At 43.4% G+C, this 26,289-nt stretch overlaps 1 protein-coding gene across 2 annotated transcripts in view; it reads right to left on the bottom strand.

Annotated features, from left to right (window-relative positions):
• The window catches only part of CDK19 (cyclin dependent kinase 19), a 317,057-nt gene that overhangs the window by 183,905 nt on the left and 106,863 nt on the right, over nt 1–26,289 (bottom strand). For both annotated transcript variants that reach the window (XR_010086622.1, XM_063443517.1), the window contains exons 3-4: nt 9,631–9,741; nt 3,762–3,902 (exon numbers count right to left, since the gene is read on the bottom strand). Coding sequence is in view for 1 of the 2 variants with exons in the window: in XM_063443517.1 (XP_063299587.1) it covers nt 3,762–3,902; nt 9,631–9,741 (252 nt within the window). In the remaining variant the exon portion in view is untranslated. The remainder of the gene's footprint in view (nt 1–3,761; nt 3,903–9,630; nt 9,742–26,289) is intronic.

Here is a 26,289-nt window from a genome sequence, read left to right as displayed (position 1 = left end):
TTTAGTGAATAACCATATGTTTGTTTAAATAACATTCTATTGACTCTGAAACTTTAGCTTGGGTAGTGCTGGTAATTCCAGCTAAATTTGGACAATATATTTTCGGAAAAAGATCTTAAGCCAGTAACAAATGAGTTGCCATAGTTCACTGATCTGACCTACTGGTTTTGTAGTTATAAATGACTATTTGTCAACAGAGAACATTCTAAATGTCAATTGATTAAGCTATCACATAATTTATAAGTTGCTAAATTATGTGCTGCTGACCCTACCTTACCTTTTACTCTATAGTCTATACAAATCCCCAGGATGTATCATCACCATCTTTACATTGTGAATGAAGAGTGCCGGTGGCATTCATCTACGAGAGAATGCATTAACTCCTGTGTCATACATGACCACCGGTGCAGGCAACTTTGTAATTGCAATGATGGTCGGCACAATATATGGATGGGTTTGTACTGCACGAATACTAGTTTACCAAAGCTTCCAGGAGGGGATGAATCATAGTGACAAATACCTGGTATGCAAAAGGCAGCAAGTGAAGGATTATGGGTAAAACACTATGGCAAAGGGAGGAAAATACCCCCCAAAAAATCTTTAGAGGCTTTGAATCCATCTTCCACCCCACCCATCAGCCATTAATGAAAGGAAGGGAGGATTCTCTTCCTCAATAAAACTTGCTACACGCAGTAATTAATTATTTTTTTCACGGCAGGAAAAACATAACATGTTGCTGATGTTTTACATGTAAAACAAACAATAAATGAAAAGGCTTTTGGTTCTCTTTACTCAGGTATCGGTTGCTTATCGAATATAAACCCTCAGTTGGCTTGGCATTAGTCATCCAGCTACTCCACTTGATATTAATTTCCACTGTATTTTTCCAATACTCTTTTGTGTCTTGATAGAGGGTTAATGATCAGCTAACACCATACCCCCTGAGGAGAACAATATAAATAGCTTTCCAGCATAACGTGTAAACGCTTTATTTATAAACTAAGAATGACATTTCTGGGCGAAAGATTTATTTCTTACAACAATATAATATAATCAATGGTCAACCTACTTAAAGCAAAAAGATGTACACACAAAAATACATGGAAGAAGATTAAACCAGCTTTTTAATAGACATATTGAGTACACTTATTTTTAGAATAAAGTTGCCAGGCACCAGAGGACAAAATATTTTATTGCATTGTTAGATTCTTAGTTTATTTTTAGGATTACAAGCGTGCAGATATATCAAGGTCAGAGTGGAACAATGTATATACAGCATATGACGTAGAGCAGTGGATTCCAAACCAGTACTCACGACCCACCAAACGGTCCAGGTTTTCTCAATATCTCCACTGGATAAAAAAGGGAAATACATCAATTCTGGATTGTTGGTGGGCCATGAGGACTGGTTTGGGAACCACTGATGTACAGTACATTTTTTTGTTGCCAAATAATGTAATGATCATGTTGGCAGGTACATTAGTGAGTTATGTGGCTTAAAACCATATTAAAAGTTCCACAAAAGGTTCCCACCAAATAAGCAACTGTACCAGGGTTCACAGGCTGCAAATAAATAGAAACCCATTCACTCTCCAAAGTGTGTCATCTAGCATTATACATGTCATAAATATTAGAATGGAGGGTATTCCATAAAATTCATTAAAAAAAAAACACGGAAAGAAAAAGATCATGAAAATGGGTAAAATGTAACAAAAATAAAATGCAATGGGTGTCCTGGTAACCTGTATAGACATATCACATTGAGGATTTTCCCTTACTCATCCACTCAAATTAGTTGTACAATGTAAGAAAGCATTGCAGTCAGAGTACTGGGATTTAGGATGACTCAGCCTCACCAAAATGTCATGATCTACACCAGCATGTTTAAGCTGTCAATCTTTTCAGCAGTAATGATTTGACACAAAGAAGGGTGGATCTTAGAACTCAGCTCAAGATTTTCAAGATCGTGTCCCCTTTGTCCATGCCAGAGCTCTCGATTTGACCACTTCTTCATGGAGTAACAGTTGATTCAGACCTGAGCTCTGTGAACATTCCTTCTGTATCCCTGTACTTCTTGCTTAATTATTTTCCTCCCTCTTTCCACTTTTAGGCAACGTTGTGCACGTGTTAAATAAACCCAGTAGTAAACCCAGTAGGAGCATGCTTGACTTAAAGGAACACTATAGTCACCTAAATTACTTTAGCTAAATAAAGCAGTTTTAGCAATTTCACTGCTCAATTCACTGTCATTTAGGAGTTAAATCACTTTGTTTCTGTTTATGCAGCCCTAGCCACACCTCCCCTGGCTATGATTGACAGAGCCTGCATGAAAAAAAAAAACTGGTTTCACTTTCAAACAGATGTAATTTACCTTAAATAATTGTATCTCAATCTCTAAATTGCACTTTAATCACATACAGGAGGCTCTTGCAGGGTCTAGCAAGCTATTAACATAGCAGGGGATAAGAAAATCTTAATTAAACAGAACTTGCAATAAAGAAAGCCTAAATAGGGCTCTCTTTACAGGAAGTGTTTATGGAAGGCTGTGCAAGTCACATGCAGGGAGGTGTGACTAGGGTTCATAAACAAAGGGATTTAACTCCTAAATGGCAGAGGATTGAGCAGTGAGGCTGCAGGGGCATGTTCTTTACACCAAAACTGCTTCATTAAGCTAAAGTTGTTCAGGTGACTATAGTGTCCCTTTAATTTAATCGTATTGCTATAGTACACACTGTCACAATTACATCACTTACTGTTAAGGAACTAAACACCCGTAATAAATAAAAAATTTTAAAAAATTTGACATTTATACAGTTAGTGCATTGGTATTCACCTCTTAAACATTTAAATACTTTGTGGTTTTATAACTTGAAATGAAATGTAATTTTATTGAAAAATGTTCAATTTATTTTACACAACATGCAACACATTGCAAAATATGTTGTTGTGAAACAAAAATTTAAAATAAAAATATAGCCAATACGAAGTCACTTTTAGTTGTAATTACAGCTCTTGGTCTTATGGAAGAAAAAGGTGAGTGTGCTGGACCTTGCATGTATGTATGTATGATAGATAGATAGATGGATAGATAGATAGATAGAAAGATAGATCTCACACTGTGCAAATACTTGAATAGACAGTTGAAAAAAAAAGCTTCCTTCTGTGACATCACTATGTAAGAGGCTATAAAGCTATGACACAATGAATGAAGCGTTCTAGCACCATAACCTGTGTCCCTCCAACGTCCCTTGAGTACTTCTTTTGTATACTTATCGTTAATTGAAAAATGAGTGGCAAGTACGTGATTGTTAAATTTGTTAAATGTCCAGCTATCTCAAAAGATAAAACATGCAAGAAACAAAAAAAAAATGGAGCACCTAGTAATGAATACTATTTTAAGCACAGTCAATGTTGTCTTTAAATCAAAGTGGGATCATTATTAAAGTATTATATTTTTATTACACTGAGACAGACGGTGGGTTTCTGGATCCTTTGGGAGTTTCCAGTGTGTAAGGAAATAAGGAAAATTATACTGGCGCCAAACAGTATTTTTGGGAACTTTCACTGGGAATCTAACTGTTTATTACATGGGCTATGCAGTGCTTTTTTCCCTTATGCTAGTTCTGAAAATAGAAATGTTTTCTAAGATACATGTATTTTTAAAGTCTATTTCTCTCGAACAACAATGCCAGGAAAGCTGTGAGAGTAGATATTCATGATTAACCCCCTGCAAGGTCCAGAATGGAATTGAAATTGCTTACCAGGTCTCTGTGCAGCACCCAGTTTGCGTGCAGATAATGGATTCCATCAAGAATCTGATAGAGCAATGACTTGACCATCGGTCGTGGCAGTTGCATGGGCTTTTTATTTGCTTTTGAGGCACGATGAAACTTGATGATATGCTAGAATTAAGGAAAATTATAAAATTATTTACTTGTTGAAAGAAAGATGCGTGTATAGAGCATAGAATAGATTTTTTTAAAAGAATCATAAATAGGCAGTTCTAGCTGGCTGATATTTAAAATAATAGTTTTTTTATGGTCAAAATTACACTTTTTGTAACTTTGCATTTATTTTTATTTTGGTTTGAGTTGTCTCCTTCCTATGCTCCAGCCAAGCAGTGTAAAATGGAACTGTCAATGATACTTCAATGACTTACAACGGGCTTTATTTATTAAACAGTGGTATATGGTGAACTGAAAATTGATTGTGCTGTAGTCAGGTCTAAAGTATGACCTTGGTGTGAAAGGATTATGGATTGGACATATCGGTGACTTCCGGATTTATTTCCAGCTACGGCATGTTGACTTTAATGAAATTCAAGGTTAATTTATGGCCAATGCAGGGAGTTCTACATTAAGTGCATACCATAGAATTGCTACCAAATGGTTGTGCACATTGCATTCTGGGATCTTACACTAGGAGTTTTAGTGGCCAAACAGACACATGCATAGTTTACTGCAGCTTCCCATTAATAACGAAATATAGGCCTGCATGAATCTTCAAATAAGCATGCCATTTTGTATATGCAAGCACAATATGAAATGTTATCTAATTTTTTAGCTCAACAGTTATATTTTGACGTCAAAATGTGCAGTAACAAATGGCTGTACAGTAATAGGTTGAATTACTAATGTTTGCAATTAATTTAGTTTAGCTCAGCTTTAACTGGTCGGTTTGAAACTCCTGACATCTCTCTACTTAGTAAATACAAAACTTGCTTTAAAGAAGCTATGTGAAGTGATTCTTAAACATGCGTCTGGATAGTCAGGGACTCCATTTCCTGCTGAGGACTACTAGCCTAGAATAAAAAACAGTATTATTAAAAAGAGACACAAATCTGAGAAAATACCAAAACTGTAATTGTGGGAAAGCTGCCTGAAACGTAAAACGTACTATTATGTTTGACTAGATTTATAGATTGTTTTACCATTTGTCAGTCTAATAAACACATTTGGAGGCATAGGAGAGGACAGCACAATGCATACATTAAAATTAATAAAGTAACGCCTGTAAAGTACACAGCATGTAATTAGATATAGATAATCGGCACTCTCACAACAATAAGAGGACCGATCATCTCCATCAATCAAATATATAAAAGAGTTTTCCAAGGATTACATTAATAACAAGAAAGGCCTGGTGGATGGACTTGCCTCTTTTCCATCCCATGTGCCGTGAATATACAAGTCACTGGTTAAATCTCCCTTTAAGCAATTACTGGTCTTACTTACTTACTTAGGTCTCTTACTTAGCATTCAAGGTGAGAAAAGCCTACTGAAGAGTAAATTTTATCTATTTTTGTCAGCATTATATGAATTATAAGAATTTCTTCCAGATTTTTTAAAAACATTTTTATTTCAAATATTTGGGCCAGTTCATTATTAAACATGAGTGGGAGTGGCATTGAGTATAGAGACATGGGAACCCATAGACACCTTGAAGGGGTAATTAATCTACTTGCCACATCTGGGCTAAAGGAGTTTACAAGGTATAACTTCTAGTTGGCATCAGCATTCTTAGGGGCCTGGAGACTGGCCCGGTGAGCCGCGAGTACATTCTTGGTGTTAAAGCAGAGTAGGCACCTGCTTTCCCCACATTGCAGGTGCCTACTCTGCTAACATTTACCCGGCTGGGGAGGAGGGCCAGTGAGGAAGCTCAGTGTTCCTGCTCTTCACTGCTCCTTTGCGCGCGCTGTCTGTAGTGAAGCCGGACGCGGGAATATGACGTCATCACCCAGCATCACTAAACCACACGAGGAAGCAGTAAGGAGCAGATAGAAGATCCCCACGGGACCCCAGGGAGAGACCCCACATCGGCTCCCAAAGGTAGGTAGCAAAAAAGAAAATGATGTGTGTGCAAGAACGAGTAAGTGTGTGTGTGTGTGTCTCAGTGAGTGTGTGTCTGTCTGTTTGTGTCTGTCTGTGAGTGTCTGTCAGTGTGTGTGTGTGTGTGTGTGTGTGTCAGTGAATGTGTGTGTCTGTGTCTCTCAGTGAGTGACTGAGTGTCTGTCAGTGAGTGTGTATGTGTGTGTCTGTCAGGGAGTGTGTGTGTGTCTGTCTGCGTCTGTATGTTTATGTCAGTGTCTGTGTGTGTCTGTCAGTGAGGGTGTGTGTCTGTTTGTGTTTGTCAGTGTCTGTATGTGTATGTCAGTGAGTGTGTTTCTGTCAGTGTCTGTATGTGTATGTCAGTGAGTGTGTGTCTGTCAGTGTCTGTATGTGTATGTCAGTGTCTGTGTGTGTCTGTCAGTACCGTGTTTCCCCGAAAATACACCCTACCCCAAAAATAAGCCCTAGCTGGATTATCGGGGTGGGCTTCAATATAAGCCCTACCCCGAAAATAAGACCTAGGCAATCTACCGGTACGTGGAAAACTTGTTTTCACCCACCGCTGCCCTGCCGGAGGTCCTCTTCTCTCCTCCCGGCTGATAATTACACTGACTGATGTGAGTGATGTGAGTTTCAGTCCTAGCTGCCGTATGACAGTAGTGTTAGCAGTCCCAGTCAGACAGTTTCCATGGTATGGAGGTGGAGGGCTGTCCCAGGTATAATTACTATACACTGAGTGATGTGAGTTGCAGTCCTAGCTGCTCAGGGTTGCTTACCTGCATCTGTTTCAGGAAGTGGAGCCGCTTGGCCTCTGCCCAGAGCCAGTATGATGCAGAGAGCGAGGCCCAGAGGCGCAGTGCCGGCTACTGTGCCATGTTAGAGCCGGGCGGTGTGTGGGTCTCGGGGGGGGGGGGGGGTTACACAGCGCGGACACCAGCTGACAGACTGGCTCTATAACGGGGGCTGCAGCACCAACACAGTCCGGGGATTCAACACCGCCCGCCGCTGTCACCCAGACACCGCCACGACATCCTCCCGGGCCTGTCCGTCACCATAACCCCCAGCGCGCTCATAGCGAACCAGCCCCCGGGCCAAACACTGCGACCAGCACCTGAACCCGCTTCACCACACAACAGCTGCCATGTTGTGTGACATCGCACTGGGCGAAGGCGGGAGGAGGAGGCGGCTTCCGACTGTGCGCGCGTCAGTCAGGGATCTTGGCTCTTCTTTTTCCTCCTCTCCTCCCGTGGACATCTGCGCCCCCCTCCCTCTTTAGTGCACGGAGCGGGCTGACGTCATCACAGCCGAACTTCTTCTTCTACCGGTACAGTAATCATCAAAAAAGAATAAAGCTGTTTGTTTTTTGTTTTTTGTTTTATGTACCGGTATTTGAAGAAAAGTTGTTTAAATGTTGTTAAATGTACATACCGGTACCGTAAATAAATAAGCCCCACCCTGAAAATAAGCCCTAGTGTGTTTTTTGTGACTAAAATTAATATAAGGCCCGGTCTTATTTTCGGAGAAACACGGTATGTGTGTGTTGGTCAGTGTTGCATTGGCTACAACTGGACAGTGGAGTACCTGAAGGTGCATGGAGGCACCCAACGCCACATCACATTCTGACGTGACATCGACGTGCTCCACCTTCACAGGGTTTCAAGTAGCGGGAGGATCAGATTTGGCACAGGGTGTGGACGGCACCATTTGGGGTATACCAGAGGCCAGACTCCAGAGTCACATACTGGCAGCGGCAATGTGCGTGGAGTCTGCTTGTTGGCTAGAGGGGGATGCTGGGATTTAGTAGAGTGGGAGGACTGGGATTTAGTATATAGGGGGCGGGGGGTGGAGCTGGGATTTAGTAGAGGGGGATGCTGTTTTTTTTTCTATACTGTACTTTTCAAAATAAACCTACGTGCTAGACTTTGAGTTTGACATACTTGCATTACATGGTTGGAAGAAAAATATTATTTACTAATTATGACAAACAAACAAAAAACATATTCCATTTGGCCCAAGTTATTATTAAAGAAGTGTTTACTTTGGAATTATAAAAGCACAACAGTAAAATAAAATAATGTAGGTGCCTGGCTGAAAGTTATCAGGCTAACAGTTGCATGTATATTTGCAAGGTTTGGCTGTCTTTGAGAACAATAAACCTGGTTTCCAGCAGGGGGACTATCATACTGGTGAAAGAGCTGTAAAAGGCACTAATACTTGGTATTTTTCTAAAGTGTGTATACTGTATGAATAGATAGACAGACAGATTCGCTCACAATTTGCACTTGTCTATAGCCATTGGCGAGTTAATATTTTGTGCTAGAAATTAGAAATTGACCCCTGGAGAATGTGCAATTTAATCAAGAAGACATGTCAGCGTTACCATAAGGCAAATGAGGACTTTGTCTAATTCTCAAAGGACGTGTTCTTTAGCTCCACATGCCCTAGGTGAGAGCAAATGATCTCCTAGCATCCTCTGCTGTTGCAAGGGAATGTGTTCTCTGCACCTCTGACGGGTTCAAGTCCAGGTCATCGTTCCCGTGCACTTTCTAGAGATTCTGAGCACTGGCAAAGGGTTACCACCAGCATCCTGATTTTTGTAGGCGCACAGGACAAGAGAAGGCAATGATTTACTCTGCAACCACTGGAGATGCAGGTCACCATGTCACACCCATATATGTAGCCTTTTCTACAGCTCAACTCACACCATACGTGTAGTCAGACACAAAGAATCCCCATCAAACACATGCAACCCTCCCCATGCAACTCCAATTACACATGGCCAACAACACAATTACAAATAATAAACCTAAAAACTTGAAGGGTTACTCCAACCACTATAATCACTACAGTGAACTGAAGTGGTCATGGTGGTGGGAGTCTGTATGTGCAGCATTTCCGTTTGAAACACTGTACACCCAGAGATACAATCACTTTTGTGCCAGTCGCTAGTTGCACCCCAGCACATAGAGGCACACTTAGGAAGTCCAGAACTCTGAATAACACAATATAACACATAGAGGCACACTTAGAAAGTCCAGAACTCTGTATAACATAATATAACACATAGAGGCACACTTAGGAAGTCCAGAACTCTATATAACACAAACCCAATATGGCAAAATACACACCTAAACAAAATAGGACTGGCACATCAAGGGACTTCAAGATCTTGTTTTGGCACAGTACTACTAAATAGTTGCCTACCCCTGCTGGACACCATCAGTAAAATCATACTTTTATTCAAGTCTGCAGCTGCTGGCTCTGCCCCTGTCTGCTGACATAATCAGAAGTGGTGGTCTGAGCCAATCACAATGCTTTCCCATAGGATTGGCTGAGACGGTCAAGGAGGCAGTTCAGGGGCAGAGTCAGCACAAGTCAAACACAGGCCATGCCAATCAGCATCTCCTCATAGAGATATACTGAATCAATGCATCCCTAGGAGGAAAGTTCAGTGTCTGCATGCAGAGGGAGGAGATATTGAATGACAGTGCTGCTTACTCTGCAGCACTGCCCAAGGAAGTAGCTTTAGCAGCCATCTAAGGATTGGCCAGTGGAGGTATCCCTATGCTGTAATGTAAACACTGTATTTTCTCTGAAAATACAGTGTTTACTGCAAAAGGCCTGAAGGGAATGAGTCTACTCACCAGAACAAATGCAATAAGCTGTAGTTTTTCTGGTGAGTATAGTGTCCCTTTATTCACTTCTGGTGGCCATTAGTAGGCCAATACTTAGTATTATCTAAATATGTTTCATTGTAACAAGCTATTTCAAGGTCAGTACAATTGTTATAACAGATTCTTACCCATAAGTCATGTTCAGCATAATCAAAGAGCAGCCAAACTTTTCTATCGCTGTGAGACAGGAATACTTTTTGTAATGCAATCACATTTGGATGCTTCAATTCACGTAACAGCTGAAAAATAAGAAGTGACATATTTATGTTACAGAACAGATCTGCATGCAATGACTTAACATCACTGAAATTCAAAGATTAAAGCAGCTGAATGAATTAATAAATGCCATGAAAATATGACTTTTCCCTTTCAAAATAAATATTCACTATATACAGGTAATAAAAAAACATGACATGTTATATATATATACATACATATAGTGCATTAGTACTGTGGTACACTCCTATTACTATCAGCTATGAAGTAGGGTTATGGTTTGGAAATCACACTGAAGAAAATAAAATTACAATATATAACAATCATTTTACTTGACTGCTACTACAAAGGGGTATTCACATCTGAACCTTTGGGTCAGTTGGCTACTTTGCAAAATGGGAGATTGTACTTCTTTAAAGATCAACAGAAACATATTGATCATATAACAATTCTATTGTACACTATGCTCAAATGAGAGAATAGTGATCAGAAAGAAGAAAAGGAAGAATGAGAAAATTAATTGGCAATGGTTAAAATCTATTACCTTATATACTCGAGTATAAGTCGAGTTTTTCTGCACATTTTTTGTGCTGAAAAACCCCAACTCGACTTATACTCGAGTCACTGTCTGTATTATGGCAATTTACATTGCCATAATACAGACTGGGGGCTGTGTAGGAGGGGGGCTGGCAGAGAGCGCTTACCTCTCCTGCAGCTCCTGTCAGCTCCCTTCTCCTCCGCGCCGGTCCGGTCAGCTCCTCTGTCAGCTCCCAGTGTAAGTCTCGCGAGAGCTGCGGGGTCATAGTGAGGGCGCAAGACTTACACTGTGACTTGCAGAGGGAGCTGACCGGACCGGCGCGGTGGAGGAGGGAACTGACAGGACGTGTACAAGGCCTTTTTAGGGCCCTACATGATAGGAAGTCCCTCTGGTGGTCGTCTGAGTGACGGCCACTGAAGGTATTCCTATCAATCAATGTAAACACTGTATTTTCTCTGAAAATACAGTATTTACATTAGATTGCCTGCAGGGAGCTATAGATCTCACCTGAACAAATACATTAAGCTGTAGTTGTTCAGGTGACTATAGTGACCCTTTAAATGAAGTGAGTTGCCAATTATAAAATCCTTCTCAATTTACCCTTTGATAGCACCGTCTGTCGCCAAAGTCTATTCTCTGGTTGACATGAGCAATCAGACTGCAGTTGAGTTCCAGAACTTTGAGTGTTATAAGAGAAAGATATAGTAAATTGATGTCAATTCCAACACCCAGTAAAAGCATAGCCAGATTACTCAGAATTAGATAATCTATCCAAAACTGTATTACATTCTTGAACTTTACCAGGCTCTTGGAATAGTATATTGTAGTGTTTGCATCACCTGCTTATCATTCCTATGTTGATAATATGTTCTTATCCATAAATTGGTGCAGTTGTTGTCTTGTTATCTGAAAGATGGAATAGCTAATGCAGAATTTCACTTCTGAGTTGTGCATTAGCTGTGTGACAGGTGAAAGGCCAGTGATAAAGTCATGGGATGAGCTCTGGATTTTATCAGACTTTTCAAAATTGGTTTCACAGTGGAAGGGGAGAAGCCCACAGACCGCTACAATTATGATGCTTTGAGTGCCATTTAATGTCCAAACTGTGTAATTACAGCAGCCAGGGCTTTTACTGTTACTATTTGTAGACTCTACCATAGTCTTCAATTATTTAGGAAGTTCCTCAAAACACATCTATTGGAATCATAAAACACCGGAAGCATAGTAAACTAGGAACATTTTTCCATTTTGCATTAACTTTGAATTCCTGACGATCCTCAATGCATAACCCTGCTAGTATTCAGAATAAATGCATGTGCTGATTTTTCTACATGTCAATACGAATGAGATATGCACTGAACAAAATGCTAAACGCAACGCTTTTGTTTTTGCCCCCATTTGAGCTGAACTCAAAGATCTAAGACTTTTTCTACTTACACAAAAGGCCTATTTCTCTCAAATATTGTTCACAAATCTGTCTAAATCTGAATAGTGAGCACTTCTCCTTTGCCGAGCTAATCCATCCACCTCACAGTGTGGCATATCAACATGCTGATTAGACAGCATGATTATTGCAAAGGTGTGCCTTAGGCTGGCCACAATAAAAGGCCACTCTAAAATGTGCAGCTTCACTGTATTGGGAGGGGACTGGGGGGGTCCGAAAACCAGTCAGTATCTGGTGTGACCACCATTTGCCTCACGCAGTGCAACACATCTCGGTCGCATAGAGTCGATCAGGTTGTTGATCCACTCCTCTTCAATGGCTGAAAATTGGCAGGACCTGGAACACGCTGTCGTATACGCTGATCCAGGCGGAATAACTTCAGGTAAGGTGACAAACTGAGAAGTCTCCCAGATAACCAATTCAACCTCAAGCACGTTACTGCACACCCTCATAAAGACCTCCATCTTCAGTATTTTAAAATTATTGAAAAAATAAAAACAATAATTGTTTTCTGAACATATTCTTGTCTAGATTGAATAATGCCTTTGTTCCAGTATTCCAAATAAGAGGAACATAAATTACTAATGTGATTGTTTAAGTTAAGTTCCACCTTTCAGCTTGTGACTCTTAATGAAAACCATATGAGAGAACTGCCTACTGCATATTTTCTCTGGAACTACAAATAAGGCACTCAAGAACTGAACTAAATGCTAAATGAAATCTTGGTAGGGAAAATGCTATATTTGAGCATTTATATATTCATACGCTTTACTAACTACTAGATCCTAGTTTCATCTTAGCAAATTTCTCGATTGCATTTCAAGGTTGTCAAGGCTCTTACAGCCTGACATTTTTGGAAACACAAAGTGGCAATGTTGGACTTGTACGAGTCCCGGTGGTTTGATTCTATTGCATTTTCAGTGACGCTCTATATTATGGTCATAGGCGTGCACCCTAAAGCACAAACACACACACCGCGTGTATATATATATATATATATATATATATATATACACATACACACTGCTGTGTGTGTGTTTGTGAGGGTACTGTGTGTGGGTGCTGTTTGTGTCGGGGTGTGGGCCCCGTATGTATGTTTCGGCGCTGTGTGTGTGTGCTGTGTGTGTGTGCTGTGTGTGTGTGAGGGCGCTGTGTGAGTGTAAGGGTGCTGTGTGTGTGAGGGTGCGGTGTGTGTGTGTGTTTATGAGGGTGCTGTTAGTGTGTGTGTGTGTGTGTGTGTATGTGTAAGGGTGCTGTGTGTGTGAGGGTGCTGTGTGTGTGAGGGAGCGGTTAGTGTGTGTGTGCGCTGTGTGTGTATGTGTGATGTATGTGTGTGGGTGCAGTTTGTGTGTATTGTGTGGGGGGACTGTTAAGTTAATAGCCCCCCTCCCTTCTTACCTTTTGTAGGGAGGGGGGACCATGCTGCTGCCATTCCTGGTGGTCCAGTGGTGAGTGAACTCTAGCCTGCGGGGCTAGAGTTCACTGTCGCAAGATCTGAGCGTTGCCGCGGCAACACTCCGACCTCACGAGAGGAACTCGGCAGAGATGCTGGCTAGAGCTCTCCGAGTCCTCTCCTGCCTCCCTCCCTGCGGGCCTGTGAAGGCACATAGCGCGGGCCGCGGGGATTAGGGTGTGCCCGGGCACACCCGCACACCCCGTGCACACGCCTATGATTATGGTCAGCACAGGGGCTCTGCCAATTATCACTGCAACACATCTATTTTCTTGAAGGCAAAAGGTCTGTGTAAATAACAATGGTTCTTTCCACTTATCCAAGCCACGTTCTTATAACTAGGCAGCTAGTTTTGGCTTGTGCAGCTGCATGTCTACCTTTGTATGTTTATACAGCGTTTTGTAAACAGCTGCTCTGCTTAAATAAACCCGCTCAAAGAGGTGTTGTTTGATTTGCTATGTGCTTGCTCAGCATTCAGGATTGTGTTACACATCATATGCTGCCACCGATGTATCTAACTACTGTTGAGCTTTTGTCCTCTGCTGCCTGCTAGTTAAAGGCATGCCTCAGCTGTTGCTTTACTATTTTTCACAGTATTTCAGCTATAGTGCTATTGTTCGTTCGGCCTTTAAATAATTTCACTAACAAACAATGAGCATGTTATTATTATTATCTCTATACCTTGTGTCACTGATGCTAGGATCATGCCCCATTGTATAACGATAGTGCAGTTTACTTCTGCCAAACCAGCACGAGTCATTTAATCAAGGTTATTTACTAAAGTCAAAACGGTTGTGAATCCATAGTGAATTAAAAATTGTAGGCCAAAATAGTGAATAGTACAATTGTGGGCCTACAGTTGGAGATTTTTTTTACAATTCAGCTATTGTGGCCTTAAATTTGAAATTCTTGGTGCATTCCTAATAATGCCTATTTTCATAAATAACTCTAGAAGTGTGTGACTTTAAATTGAGTAGTGTAACTACTTTGTTAATACCTTCCCTATATGCCAGTGTTTGTAATTATTTGTGTACCATATGCTGCTTTTATTAAGTTAACTTGCAAATTTCTCGAATCTAAGTTGTGTTTTATTTTGCATTGTTTTTTTAGTTTTGTAACTAGTTTCTTATCGATGTATGAAGAAAATAGATGTATTCAGCCTGATTCATTTATTTCTGTCTTTTACTATTTGAATTTGTCTTCAGCTGTTTTTATGTTGTTGATTGGTTGCACAAAGTTATTATTATTTCGAGCCATTTAAACTCCTGCCCATTTCTATGTCTTGGCCTATATCTATATTCAGACATAATGGTATCCATGTATTTCTTTATTTTGATATATATAGCTGGAAGGTTTTTCTCTCATAATGTGGTTTGAAAGTGCAATTTCATAATATAGAAGGACAAGATGGAACCTTTTTTTATGTTGCTCCCAAACTTAACCTAGTTTTAAAGGCACACTTGTGAGGGAATATATCTTGATTCCAATGTTCAGTGTAATTAAGGCCTACATCTGATGCTCTTTATATATAATGGCCTTTTTCTCTGTCAAGTGCTGTATACATGTCAGCATAAGTTGCATTCTCTGTGTACTCTAGCACCCACTGGAGCACTTATTGTAAACTGTACATTGTGTGAGTGTTTGCTAACTAATTTTATCTTGCAACCTTCCTATCTTATGAAATATGTAACCATATACTGTTGTACTAATTTTATATGTTTTTTTAATTTTGTAATTTTTTATTTTTATTGTGCACAAAATTAACAAACAGCCTTGGTACGCCACAACAAGGCTGGACACCAGCGCCGAGGGAGACCGGCGATGGATTAAGGTAAGCTGCTGCTGAAGGGGTTCCAGCGCCACGAGAGGGGTTCCCCCAAGGATGACATAGTGTCAGGATGTTTTCCTGATACTATAGTGATCCTTTAGGTAAGCTAGCAAGGCAGACATGACAAGGAGAAATGATCAGAGTGACAAAGAGGGAAAACATGGCATACACAATTGTTTTTTAAATAGAGAGTGAACTTATATACGCCGTATAGCTGTGCAAACATGCTAGGTTAGGTAATGTGTAGTTAAGCACTCTGACTAGATGTATACAAACGCTGTTGGCTATATGTCTGATAATAATGCACTTTTTACAATAGAAAAATAACATAGAATGAAGGTATGAACGGCATAAAGGTCAAAGTAAGTGAACTTTGTTATTCAGGTTAAGCCAAAATTTCTAAGTAAAATGCACAGGAACATATTGCAAGACAAGTACATTGGTAATGCATGTGTATAGTAGACGCTTATTGCTTAAAATTAGGAACATGCTGTGAAACATAGAAAAAGTGTTTTAGGAGTGTAATTCCACTGAAGGCCGCTCATAAAGCAAACATAAGGCATAGAAAATATAAACTTAATGCATGTAGTCCAAGTGAGCATTGAGAAAACATGGTGCCTAGGCCTTAATGCTGGTTGAATGCTCAGCCTATTCCCACCAAACAGCATTGCCTATTCAGAGGGTTTTTGGTAGGCCAGGCCCCCTGAGCATTGCCCCACTGGCCCCAGGCTCTAAAACAGTTCAGCTCACGTTCTCTACTGATCTGGCCACCTTCAGTGACCCGACCGAAGTCGAAGGATCTGCCCAGGGATTGCCGACTTACACTCTCAGCAGTCGCCTCCCGGAATTGTGAGCGGGGTCTAAGGATTCTGCTTCTAGAGGACTTATGCCCAGGTGAGTGTTGGCTTGTCTTCAGGCCACTTCTCCTCAATCGAGACCCTCTACGTTTCAATCTCCTCCTCGCTGTCGGCGCTGCAGCAGTGTGGACCATGGCAGGCACCCGCTCAGGAGCTGTACCTGCAGGCTCTCGCTCTCTGCTCTCCACTGCACTTTGCCCCATAATTGCTCCCAGAGCTGCTTAAAGGCCCTCTCGATCCGCTCTTCGTGGTGGGCCCGGGTCGCGAATACCACTACGGCGGCCATTTTGTGGTGCAGGCCTCTAGTGTGCGGTCTCGTTGAGTTTTGAGCCTGAAACTCTTGTTCGCAGTGGCTCAAAGCCAAGGACAGGTGAGCCCCTCAGTGGGGGTATCTGCCGCCGGTCCAAAGGGGGGGCGGGTCAAGGCACAGTAACAAGCTGGTCTGTTTGAGTCGAAGGAGCGGCTGCTCCCTCCGACTCATATGCTGTACTAGGACGCCGAGGCTTACAGTAGTGGCTGCCAGGGGCTTGGACACTCAGACTTGGCCAGTCCGTAGTAATAACTTATGGAAGCTTAAGAATATGATTTGCTGCCATTATATTAAGAAATATGTAACCACATTAACTAATTTTATCTTTTGACTTTCCTATCTATAACTACATTATTTATTTCTAAACCTTCAAGCTAAGCTGTAACAATATTGTGTATAAATGCACCCTACTTTGAATAAACAAGCAGAAGTAATTCTGGACTCACAACCATCTCAGGTCGTGTGTTTATTGCATCTCCAAGCGCTTGTTGCCGATTTGGAGTCCCCTGAATATAAGAGGTGACCAGCCTTTAATGGTCCATTACACAATCCTGCCTAGGATTTACCCCCTCCTTTGTGCAACGTTAGTATATTAATGCATTAAAAAGGAATGAAAAAAAAAAAAAAAATTTAAGAAAATATACATCAAGAAGACAGTCACATTTGTAGAAGTGCATTGAACAACACTATGCGATCAAAGTACATTTGTTTTCTAGTGTATTTTTCTAGTTGGTTTTGCTTTATATTTTCCAACTTAACACTCATTTTATCAACCTTAGTAGGATTAAAAGTTGCACTAGCATTCCCAGGAACCGAATCTGCTAAGAGAAAAAAGTCTCCAGCTGCAGTATAAATCGTACAGGCTGCACACCTCAGGATTTGCATCTTCTGCTGTGAACTCTAACCAAGCTAGGAAGTGGTGCAGCGAATCCTGGAGTTCTCACAGTTTTCTATGGGAGCTGAGAAGATTCTATAAACCTCCTTTAGTTCAGCAATTGGAAATGTATTCATCAAATAAGAAAAATAGAATGGCTGCACAAGCTAATAGCAGCTTACTGAAAGCTCCATCTATAGTTTTGTGAGTGAAGCTATCAGACGATGCCATGCATTCACATAGTCCTGGCTAAGGTACGATTTTAATTTGCAGGAAAATAACGATTTCCAGGACTACCGCCTTTGCAAACAGCATAGAATTCAAACAGTTGTGTTTTTACGGCTATTTTCCTTGTTCCTGTAGAACAAAAAGCATGCAGCATGTTTTTGTGATATTTTTTTTCTGCCTTGTACAAGAATAACATCCACATTCACACCACGCAAAAAAAATGGCTATCCTCCCCTTAAACATGAGCAAACACATCATTGTTCCTGTCAAGAGCAGAATACAGAAACAGAGGATACAGAAAACAGCAGCCCCTGCTTTCCAGCAAATTAGTCTGATGGTACTTCCTCTTATTATATATATATTAGATATATTTACAGTTAACGTCCATAGAAGGTTCTGTTCATAACATATGGATATATATATATATATATATTTTTTTTTTTTTTTTTAAACGAGAGTTAGCGCTTTCATTTCTGCCTCTTATATTTAAAGGGACACTGTAGGCACCCAGACCACTTCTGCCAATTGGAGTGGTCTGGGTGCTTTGCCCCTCTACCCTTAGCCCTGTTAGTCAAAACACTGCGGTTTTTATTACAGGGCTAAGCCCACCTCTAGTTGCTGTCTCTCAGACAGCCGCTAGATGGTGCTTCCGGATTCTTACAGCACCAAAAGTGTTTTAAATTACGTTCAACATCGTCGCCGGAATCCCCATAGGAAAGCATTGAATAATGCTTTCCTATGAGGAGGTCTAATGCGCGTACGCGGCCATTGCCACGTATGTGCATTAGGTCTCCCCGCCGGCAGCGGGGGAGGAGCGTGGGCGGAGCTGAGCCAGCCCCGAGGAAGATCGGCGCTGGGCCCAGGTAAGTGACTGAAGGGGTTAATAACCCCTTCAGCGCCGGGGGATGGGGCCTTGACAGAAGAGGAAGTTACAGTGCCAGGAAAACAAGTTTGTTTTCCTGGCACTATAGTTTCCCTTTAACAAGTGCCTAAACCAATTTTGGAAAATCTAAAGCACTTGTGTAAAAAAACAAACTAATATTACAATATAGATGTAATAAGAATGTTGCAAATTCCTGTTTGTAGAAACAATTTCATGTAACGCCTCCTAAATGCCAAAAACACTAAGGATTGCTGCAGATCCAGTGAAAATCTGCTTACACATTTGTCAAATTCCGAACAAATCTTACGTGACAAGATAATGGATTCTTAAAGCGGCACTGTCATGCCGAACTTACCTTTCCTCAATCTCTTCCTCTTCTCCCCCTCTCTCGGGATCTGTTATTCTTTTCTTCCTGTCTTCTTTAGTTTTCTTTAAAATCATAAGACAAAGTAGGGACTCTTTGTCTTATGGAGGATTCCTCCGCTTGACCAGCTCAGACCAGCGGAGGAGCAAAGTGTGCTTCATTTCCGCTGGTCAGAGCAATTTTCCCATGATCCCTAGCTTTCCTCCCTGTTCCCACAATGCTTCCTGTCAGTATTGCCGAAAGTCCTGTCACTTAGACAGAACGCCGGCAAAACTGCCGAATTGCATCCTAACAGAATGAGCACTGTTTCTCCATTGGTGTTAGGATGCAATTCGGTACTTTGATCGTATCGGAATTTCATTCTAATGAATGAAACTCCGATCCTATTCATTGCTGTGGCTGCATCTTGCAGCCGCTTAGTAGATAACTCCCTAATTCCCACAGTATCAGGGAGCTATCTACTAAAAGGCTGAAAGACCTAAACTGGTCTTTCAGCCACATTTACTAACACTAAGTAAAAGTGACTTGGTATTAGTAAATAATATGCCCCTACTCGCTATACCGCGAGTAGGGGCATGTCTAGTAAGCAGTGAGCAGCCTGTGGCTGCTCACTGTAAAAAAAATAAAAAATAAAATATTGCCCCCCACCCCTAAACGACGGGTGGGGGCCGTAAAGTAAAATAAGGGAGGGAGATTGTCCCCCCCCCGCCCCCACCCCTGAGCTGTGGGTGGGGGTCATAAAGATAATGGGGGGACACCTACTGTCCTCCCCCCCGCCCCCACCCCTGGGCAGCGGGTGGGGGCCATAATGGTAATAAAGGGGGGGACCTACTGTCCTCCCCCCCCGGCCCCAACCCCTGGCCGGCGGGTGGGGGCCATAATGGTAATAAGAGGGGGGGGGACCTACTGTCCCCCCCCCCCGGCCCCCACCCCTGGCCGGCGGGTGGGGGCCATAATAGTAGTGGGGGAGGGACCTACTGTCCTCCCCCCCGGCCCCCACCCCTGGCCGGCGGGTGGGGGCCATAATGGTAATAAGAGGGGGGGGGGACCTACTGTCCTCCCCCCCCGGCCCCCACCCCTGGGCGGCGGGTGGGGGCCATCATAGTAATAAGGGGGGGGACGACCTACTGCCCCCCCCGGCCCCCACCCCAGGGCGGCGGGTGGGGGCCATCATGGTAATAAGGGGGGGCCCTACTGTCATCCCCTCCCCCGGCCCCCACCCCTGGGCGGCGGGTGGGGGCTATAACGATAATGGGGGGGGACCTACTGTCCTCCCCCGCCCCCACCCCTGGGCGGCGGGTGGGGGCACTAAGTAAATTCCACCCCCCCCCATCAAGGTGACTAGGGGTCCCCCTTAGTCTCCTAGCAGACTGAGCTCTGCAGGGCGGGGGAAGGCTTATAAAGCCTTGCCCCGCCGTGCAATTAGGCTAAGAACACTCTGATTGGTGGGTTTAAGCCAATCAGAGTGCTCTTTGTCATTTTACAAGCGTGGGAAAGGTCTTTGGAATTTTCCCACGCTTGTAAAATGACACAGAGCACTGTGATTGGATGGCTTGAAATCCATCCAATCACAGTGCTCTGTGTCATTTTACAAGCGTGGGAAAGTTTTTTGGAATTTTCCCACGCTTGTAAAATGACACAGAGCACTGTGATTGGATGGATTTCAAGCCATCCAATCACAGTGCTCTGTGTCATTTTACAAGCGTGGGAAAGTTCTTTGGAATTTTCCCACGCTTGTAAAATGACACAGAGCACTGTGATTGGATGGCTTGAAATCCATCCAATCACAGTGCTCTGTGTCATTTTACAAGCGTGGGAAAGTTCTTTGGAGTTTTCCCACGCTTGTAAAATGACACAGAGCACTGTGATTGGATGGCTTGAAATCCATCCAATCACAGTGCTCTGTGTCATTTTACAAGCGTGGGAAAGTTCTTTGGAATTTTCCCACGCTTGTAAAATGACACAGAGCACTGTGATTGGATGGATTTCAAGCCATCCAATCACAGTGATCTGTGTCATTTTACAAGCGTGGGAAAGTTCTTTGGAATTTTCCCACGCTTGTAAAATGACCCAGAGCACTGTGATTGGATGGATTTCAAGCCATCCAATCACAATGCTCTGTGTCATTTTACAAGCGTGGGAAAATTCCAAAGAACTTTCCCACGCTTGTAAAATGACAAAGAGCACTCTGATTGGCTTAAACCCACCAATCAGAATGTTCTTAGCCTAATTGCAGGGCGGGGCAAGGCTTTATAAGCCTTGCCCCGCCCTGCGGAGCTCAGTCTCCGCGGAGCCCTCCATGGGTGAAGATGGATTATTTTTTGGCGCTCGGGTTTTTTCTTTTTCGTCGGGTTTTTTTTTGCGCTCAGGTTTTTTATTTCATTTTTAGTTCGACGGCTATGATGGTTTTTTATTTGGCCTTTTTGGGGGCTGAAAAATGAAGATTTTAGAAAAAAGAAGACGTTGAATGGTAAGTTTAATTTTACTTTACAGGTTAGCAATTTTATTCCCCCCTCACTATTTTTTAGGGTGAGGGGGGTAGGTAGGGGCATTTTTATTTGGGTGGGGGGTGGGTGACTAGGGGCTTGGGCACCCCTAGTCACCTTGATGGGGGGGGGGAGAATTTACTTAGTGCCCCCACCCGCCGCCCAGGGGTGGGGGCGGGGGGAGGACAGTAGGTCCCCCCCATTATCGTTATGGCCCCCACCCGCCGCCCAGGGGTGGGGGCCGGGGAGGACAGTAAGTCCCCCCCCCTTATTACTATTATGGCCCCCACCCGCCGCCCAGGGGTGGGGGCCAGGGGGTGGAGGACAGTAGGTCCCCCCCCCCTTATTACTATTATGGCCCCCACCCGCCGCCCCCACTTTTCCAGAATGTCCACTTAGACAGAACGCCGTCAAAACTGCCGAATTGCGTCCTAACAGAATGAGAACAGTTTCTCCATTCGTGTTAGGACGCATTTCGGGACTTTGTTTGTATCAGAATTGCATTTGAATTAATGCTCACTGTTTAGTAGACATGCCCCTACTCACGGCATAGCGAGTAGGAGCATTCAGGAGATTTCAATCTCCCTTATGCTATTATGGGGGTCATATTAACCCCCATAGAGTGAAGGGAGAGATGGGGGGCTTAGGAAATGGCGGGGAGCACTCGTCCCTGCCGCTTCTATCTTTACAAGGAGCGAGATGCGAGCCAGTAGCTCCCTCCTTGTAATAAACTGAATGAACAAACAAACACTGATTTCTGACGAATGAATGGATGAAATTCCAGTTCAAATGCCCAAGTGTTTAATTGGGCATGTGCGGGAATTTCACAGCGCTATCTACTGTCGGCAGATGACGTGTCCCACAGGGACTTCATCTACCCACACAAAGATGGCAGCGCCCAGGATCTAGGTCCAGGCAGAAAATAAAGATTAAAAAATGGGTAATATGGGGGGGCTTAGGGGCATTTGGGGGTGACCAGGGGGTCAATTAGATGTAGTGGAGTTGGGGGGGGGAGGTTAAAAAAAAAAAAACGGGATTCGGCCATGACAGTGACGCTTTAAAGGGATACTATAGTCACCAAAACAACTTTAAGTCAACAAAGCAGTTTTTGTATATAGATCATGCATGTGCAATCTCACTTCTCAATTCGCTGTTATCTAGGAGTTAAATCACTTTTGTTCCTGTTTATGCAACCCTAGCCTCCCCTCATTGACACAGCCTGCTTGAAAAAGATGTAGCTTGCTTTAAAGGTGTTTATCTCCTGCTCTGCAAAGTGAACTTGAATCACTTGCAGGGCCTAGCAAGCTATTAACAGAGCAGAAGATAGAAAAATCTATATTAACCCGTTAACGCCGTTACGACGTTCCATGCCGTCCCGCTTTAAGTGCGCTTTAAAGCCGCTGCGGCGGCATGGAACGCCATAACGGCTTTGAGCCCTGGAGCGCCCGGGATACTCACCTACCGCTCCACTGCCTGACAGCCCCCACGGCAAATCAGGCCCCCGGGGGCCATGTGATCGCTCTCAAAGAGCGATCACATGGCCCCCTATAGCTGGCTGTGGATCTGCCAGCAGTGGGACTGTCTAAAATATTAGACAGTCCCCCTGCTGGTAGGTAGTGTAAAAAAAAATATTAGACAGGTTATAAAATAAAATAAATATATTTATATATATATATAATATATATATATATTACATATATAATATATATACATATTATATTGTGGTGGAATCTCGGTAAAAATAAATTTAGTAGGCCGAGATTACCACGTGGCATGTGTACGTGCATATGCTGACGTATCGATCAGTTGGTTGCACGTGGCAAGATACGATCAGTAGTGTACGGAGCATGTGCAAGAATACAGGATATAGTATTCCCCCTCCTCCATTGTGCTGGACAAGCCATGCGGTCAAACAGGAAGTTAATTCTTATTTGTGTTGATTGGTCAAGGGAATGTGCGGGTGGAGCTTAATATGGGAGGAGTTATATGCCTATATAAGGAGCCTGCACTATTGTCCGGGGCTCAGAACTTGCTGTATTTTGGTGACGCTAGTCCCTCTGAGTCCCGATCGGTGATCCAATAAAGAATCTCTTCCTTCCTGAAGAAACCTGTGTCCATCTCTCTGTGCTTGGCTTCCGTCAGTTTCTCCGGTATCATTTGGTGCATTGGCCGGGAAGCTCATCGTTCAACGGTAGCTGAGAGGCAGAGGCGTGAGACGGTCTATCTTTGCCCACGTTCTCTACGGCTGCACCCCTGAACTTCTGCGTGGACCTCCCTTCGTCTCGGCGCCACTGGTCTGTTGTCCAGGAGATCATCGGCCTCTACGTGAGAAGTGCTGGGGTGTCCCCGTCGATGAGTGTGAACTCAGGTTCAGGAACGAGGAGGTAAGACAACTGCTGTTTTAGACGGCAGGACCCGCTAGGGGTATACCGATTGTGCGGTAGGCCCAAAGGGGTTTTTGAATCTGTATCTGCCCCCTCTGTCGGAGGGAAGGAGCGAAGGCGCACCGCTCAATCGAACGCTCTTTAGTCAGACCGTTTGATTTGGTTAGTCAGGCAGGGCGCTCTGGTGTAAAATAAGCCCTAGCCGGACACCGGTGTCTTGTCTAGACTAGCGTTCTAGGGTGTATATTTTGTTCGCTAGGTCGGAGGGACCGGGAGACTAAGCGGCGTCTGTGTAAATCCGGTTCGCTAGTTCTCATCCTATCTGGGCTAAGTGGGAAGGCGTGTAAATTTGGAACCCACTAGACTTTTGATAGTACGACTAAGAGGCGTCTGTGTAAATTCGGTCCTCTAGCTCGTTGTATAGTGCGACTAAGAGGCGTCTGTGTAAATTCGGTTCTCTAGCTCGCTATATATGTGGTGATTGGGCAGTGTGGCTAACCAAAACGTATGTAGATTGTTTTTAGGTAGTCCATTCAAGGTACTGGCCAATAGTTTAGTTGGGAATTGTAAATGTGTTAGCGATTGTTAGTAAAGTGTATATCTTGTTAGATAGCGCGAGCTCAGCCGTCTAGCGAGAGTGTTAATAGTGTGTTGCTGTATTATAGTGCACGGTACCATAACCCTGTATATTTACTGACACTGTATAATAAGTACTAATCATTGTCGTCCATTGCATGTTTAACACCATAACCACTAATAATTGTATTGTGACCTTAACTTGTGCTTTGACCTATGCTAACCGTACTGTAACCGCTATTTGTAAAAGACGATGTTACTGGGGTGTGTTATAGACGGGTAATTCGTATATAGAGAATTATAGCGTGGGTGACTGTATAGTTACGCCAAAGGGATTGATTATATAGTGACTGGTGTAACAGCTGTGTGTGTACGGGAATTCCCTGAGTGTTTATTGTTATTGTGTACGTTTCACTTGGTAACCGTACCACGTGGTGCTGTTGCCAGAGGAAACGGGTGTGACTGTTGAATAGTACGCGTTTATAGTATTCGTTGTCGACGACGTTCCATTGTTAAGTATGGGTGCGTCGCAGTCAACGATTCCGGATCCCTTAGGATGTATGGTTAAGAATTTTAAAAAGGGATTCAAAGTTTGTGATTTTGGGGTTAAGATGTCTCCTGTACGTTTGGTCACTTTGTGTACTAGGGAGTGGCCTACTTTGGTTGCGGCATGGCCGCCACGTGGCAGTTTGGATCCAACTCTGGTACAGCGCTTACACGTGGCTGTATCAGGTAGGCCTGAACTTTACGGCCAGTTTCCTTATATTGACTGTTGGAGACAGGCCGTAAATGACTCGCCAAAATGGCTCCAGACATGCCACGAGGAGCAGTGTCGCCTCATGGTAGCTAGGACTTGTTCGTCCACTAGGACTGGTGTTAGGCCCATTTTGGACACGCCCCCTGAGTCCGAGATCCCTTTGCCGCCCCCTTACTTTCCGTTAAGAAGAAGTGACGCAAACGCAGGAAGTCCTGCACCCCTCCCCTCATTACCCTCATCCACTTCCGCTTCCTCCTCCAGTACAGGATCCACCCCCCCTCGTACTAAATCTCCCCTTCCGGAACCAGAACCCACCCCCATTAGAAACGAATATCCTGATTTGGCGCCACTTCAGACTTCCGGTCAAGCTTCATCTAGCTCGGCTCGAAGTGTTTTATTTACGACCTTTTCCCAAAACCAACCTCCCACATCCCCATACCCTATCTCTCCCCGACCGGAACCCATGACTGACGCCTCTCTACGTAGCCCTATCCAAACCCGACAGTTGACTGGTGCCCAACAATTAAAGCACTATCAGATGCCTCTTCGCCTAAATCCCGGGTCAGCTTATATCGATGCCGCAGGTCAAATGGCACACGCTGACCCAGTCTTCGTATATGTCCCATTTACCACTACCGACCTTTTAAACTGGAAGACCCATAATTCCTCGTATACTGAGAAACCACAAGCCATGACTGATCTGTTCACCTCAATAGTACAGACGCATAATCCGACATGGGCTGATTGCCAGCAGTTACTAATGACTTTATTTAACAATGAGGAAAGGACAAGAATAAATCAAGCAGCCATTAAAGCATTAGAAGATAGAGCCCGTGCTTTGAACCAAGCTAATCCAGCAGCATGGGCCGCAACACATTATCCCAACACTGATCCCGATTGGAACGTAAATGGTGCTGATATGGTTCAACTCAGAGCCTATAGAGACGCTATAATTGCTGGCATGAAAGCCGGAGGAAAGAAAGCCATTAACATGTCGAAGACAGTTGAGGTGATTCAGAAAAGCGATGAAGCGCCCAGTGTCTTTTATGACCGATTATTGGAGGCGTACCGCTTGTACACCCCCTTTAATCCGGAAGACGCAGACAATTCCCGAATAGTTAACTCCGCCTTTGTCAGCCAAGCTTACGGAGATATTAAGCGCAAGCTACAAAAGTTAGAAGGGTTTGCAGGTATGTCCATCACCCAACTAATGGAGGTAGCAAATAAGGTTTACATGAACAGGGATACAGAAAGCAAGAAAGAGGAAGAGCGCAAGATGCGTAAAAAGGCTGATATGCTAGCGGTAGCGATCGCAGGCGTAGATAGACGGGGCCCAGATAGAGGCGATAGTAAGTGGAATGAGGAACCTCTAAGTAGAAATCAGTGCGCTTACTGTAGGGAAGAAGGGCATTGGAGAAATGAGTGTCCGCGAAGAGAACAGTCTGAGAGAGACAGACCTAGGTCAGGTTACGGAAACTTTAGAGGCAGAGCGAGAGGTAGAGGAGGCCCCGGAGGGAGTAATGGGTATAGAGGGAGTAATGGGAACAGAGGAAGTGTTAGGGAAGACAGGTATATTCCAGCAGCGCAAA

Source organism: Pelobates fuscus, chromosome 2 (genome assembly GCF_036172605.1).
Source record: "Pelobates fuscus isolate aPelFus1 chromosome 2, aPelFus1.pri, whole genome shotgun sequence".
Classification (NCBI taxonomy): domain Eukaryota; kingdom Metazoa; phylum Chordata; class Amphibia; order Anura; family Pelobatidae; genus Pelobates; species Pelobates fuscus.
The sequence above is the reverse complement of the archived record's forward strand: the minus strand, read 5'-3'. Positions and strand labels throughout refer to the sequence as shown.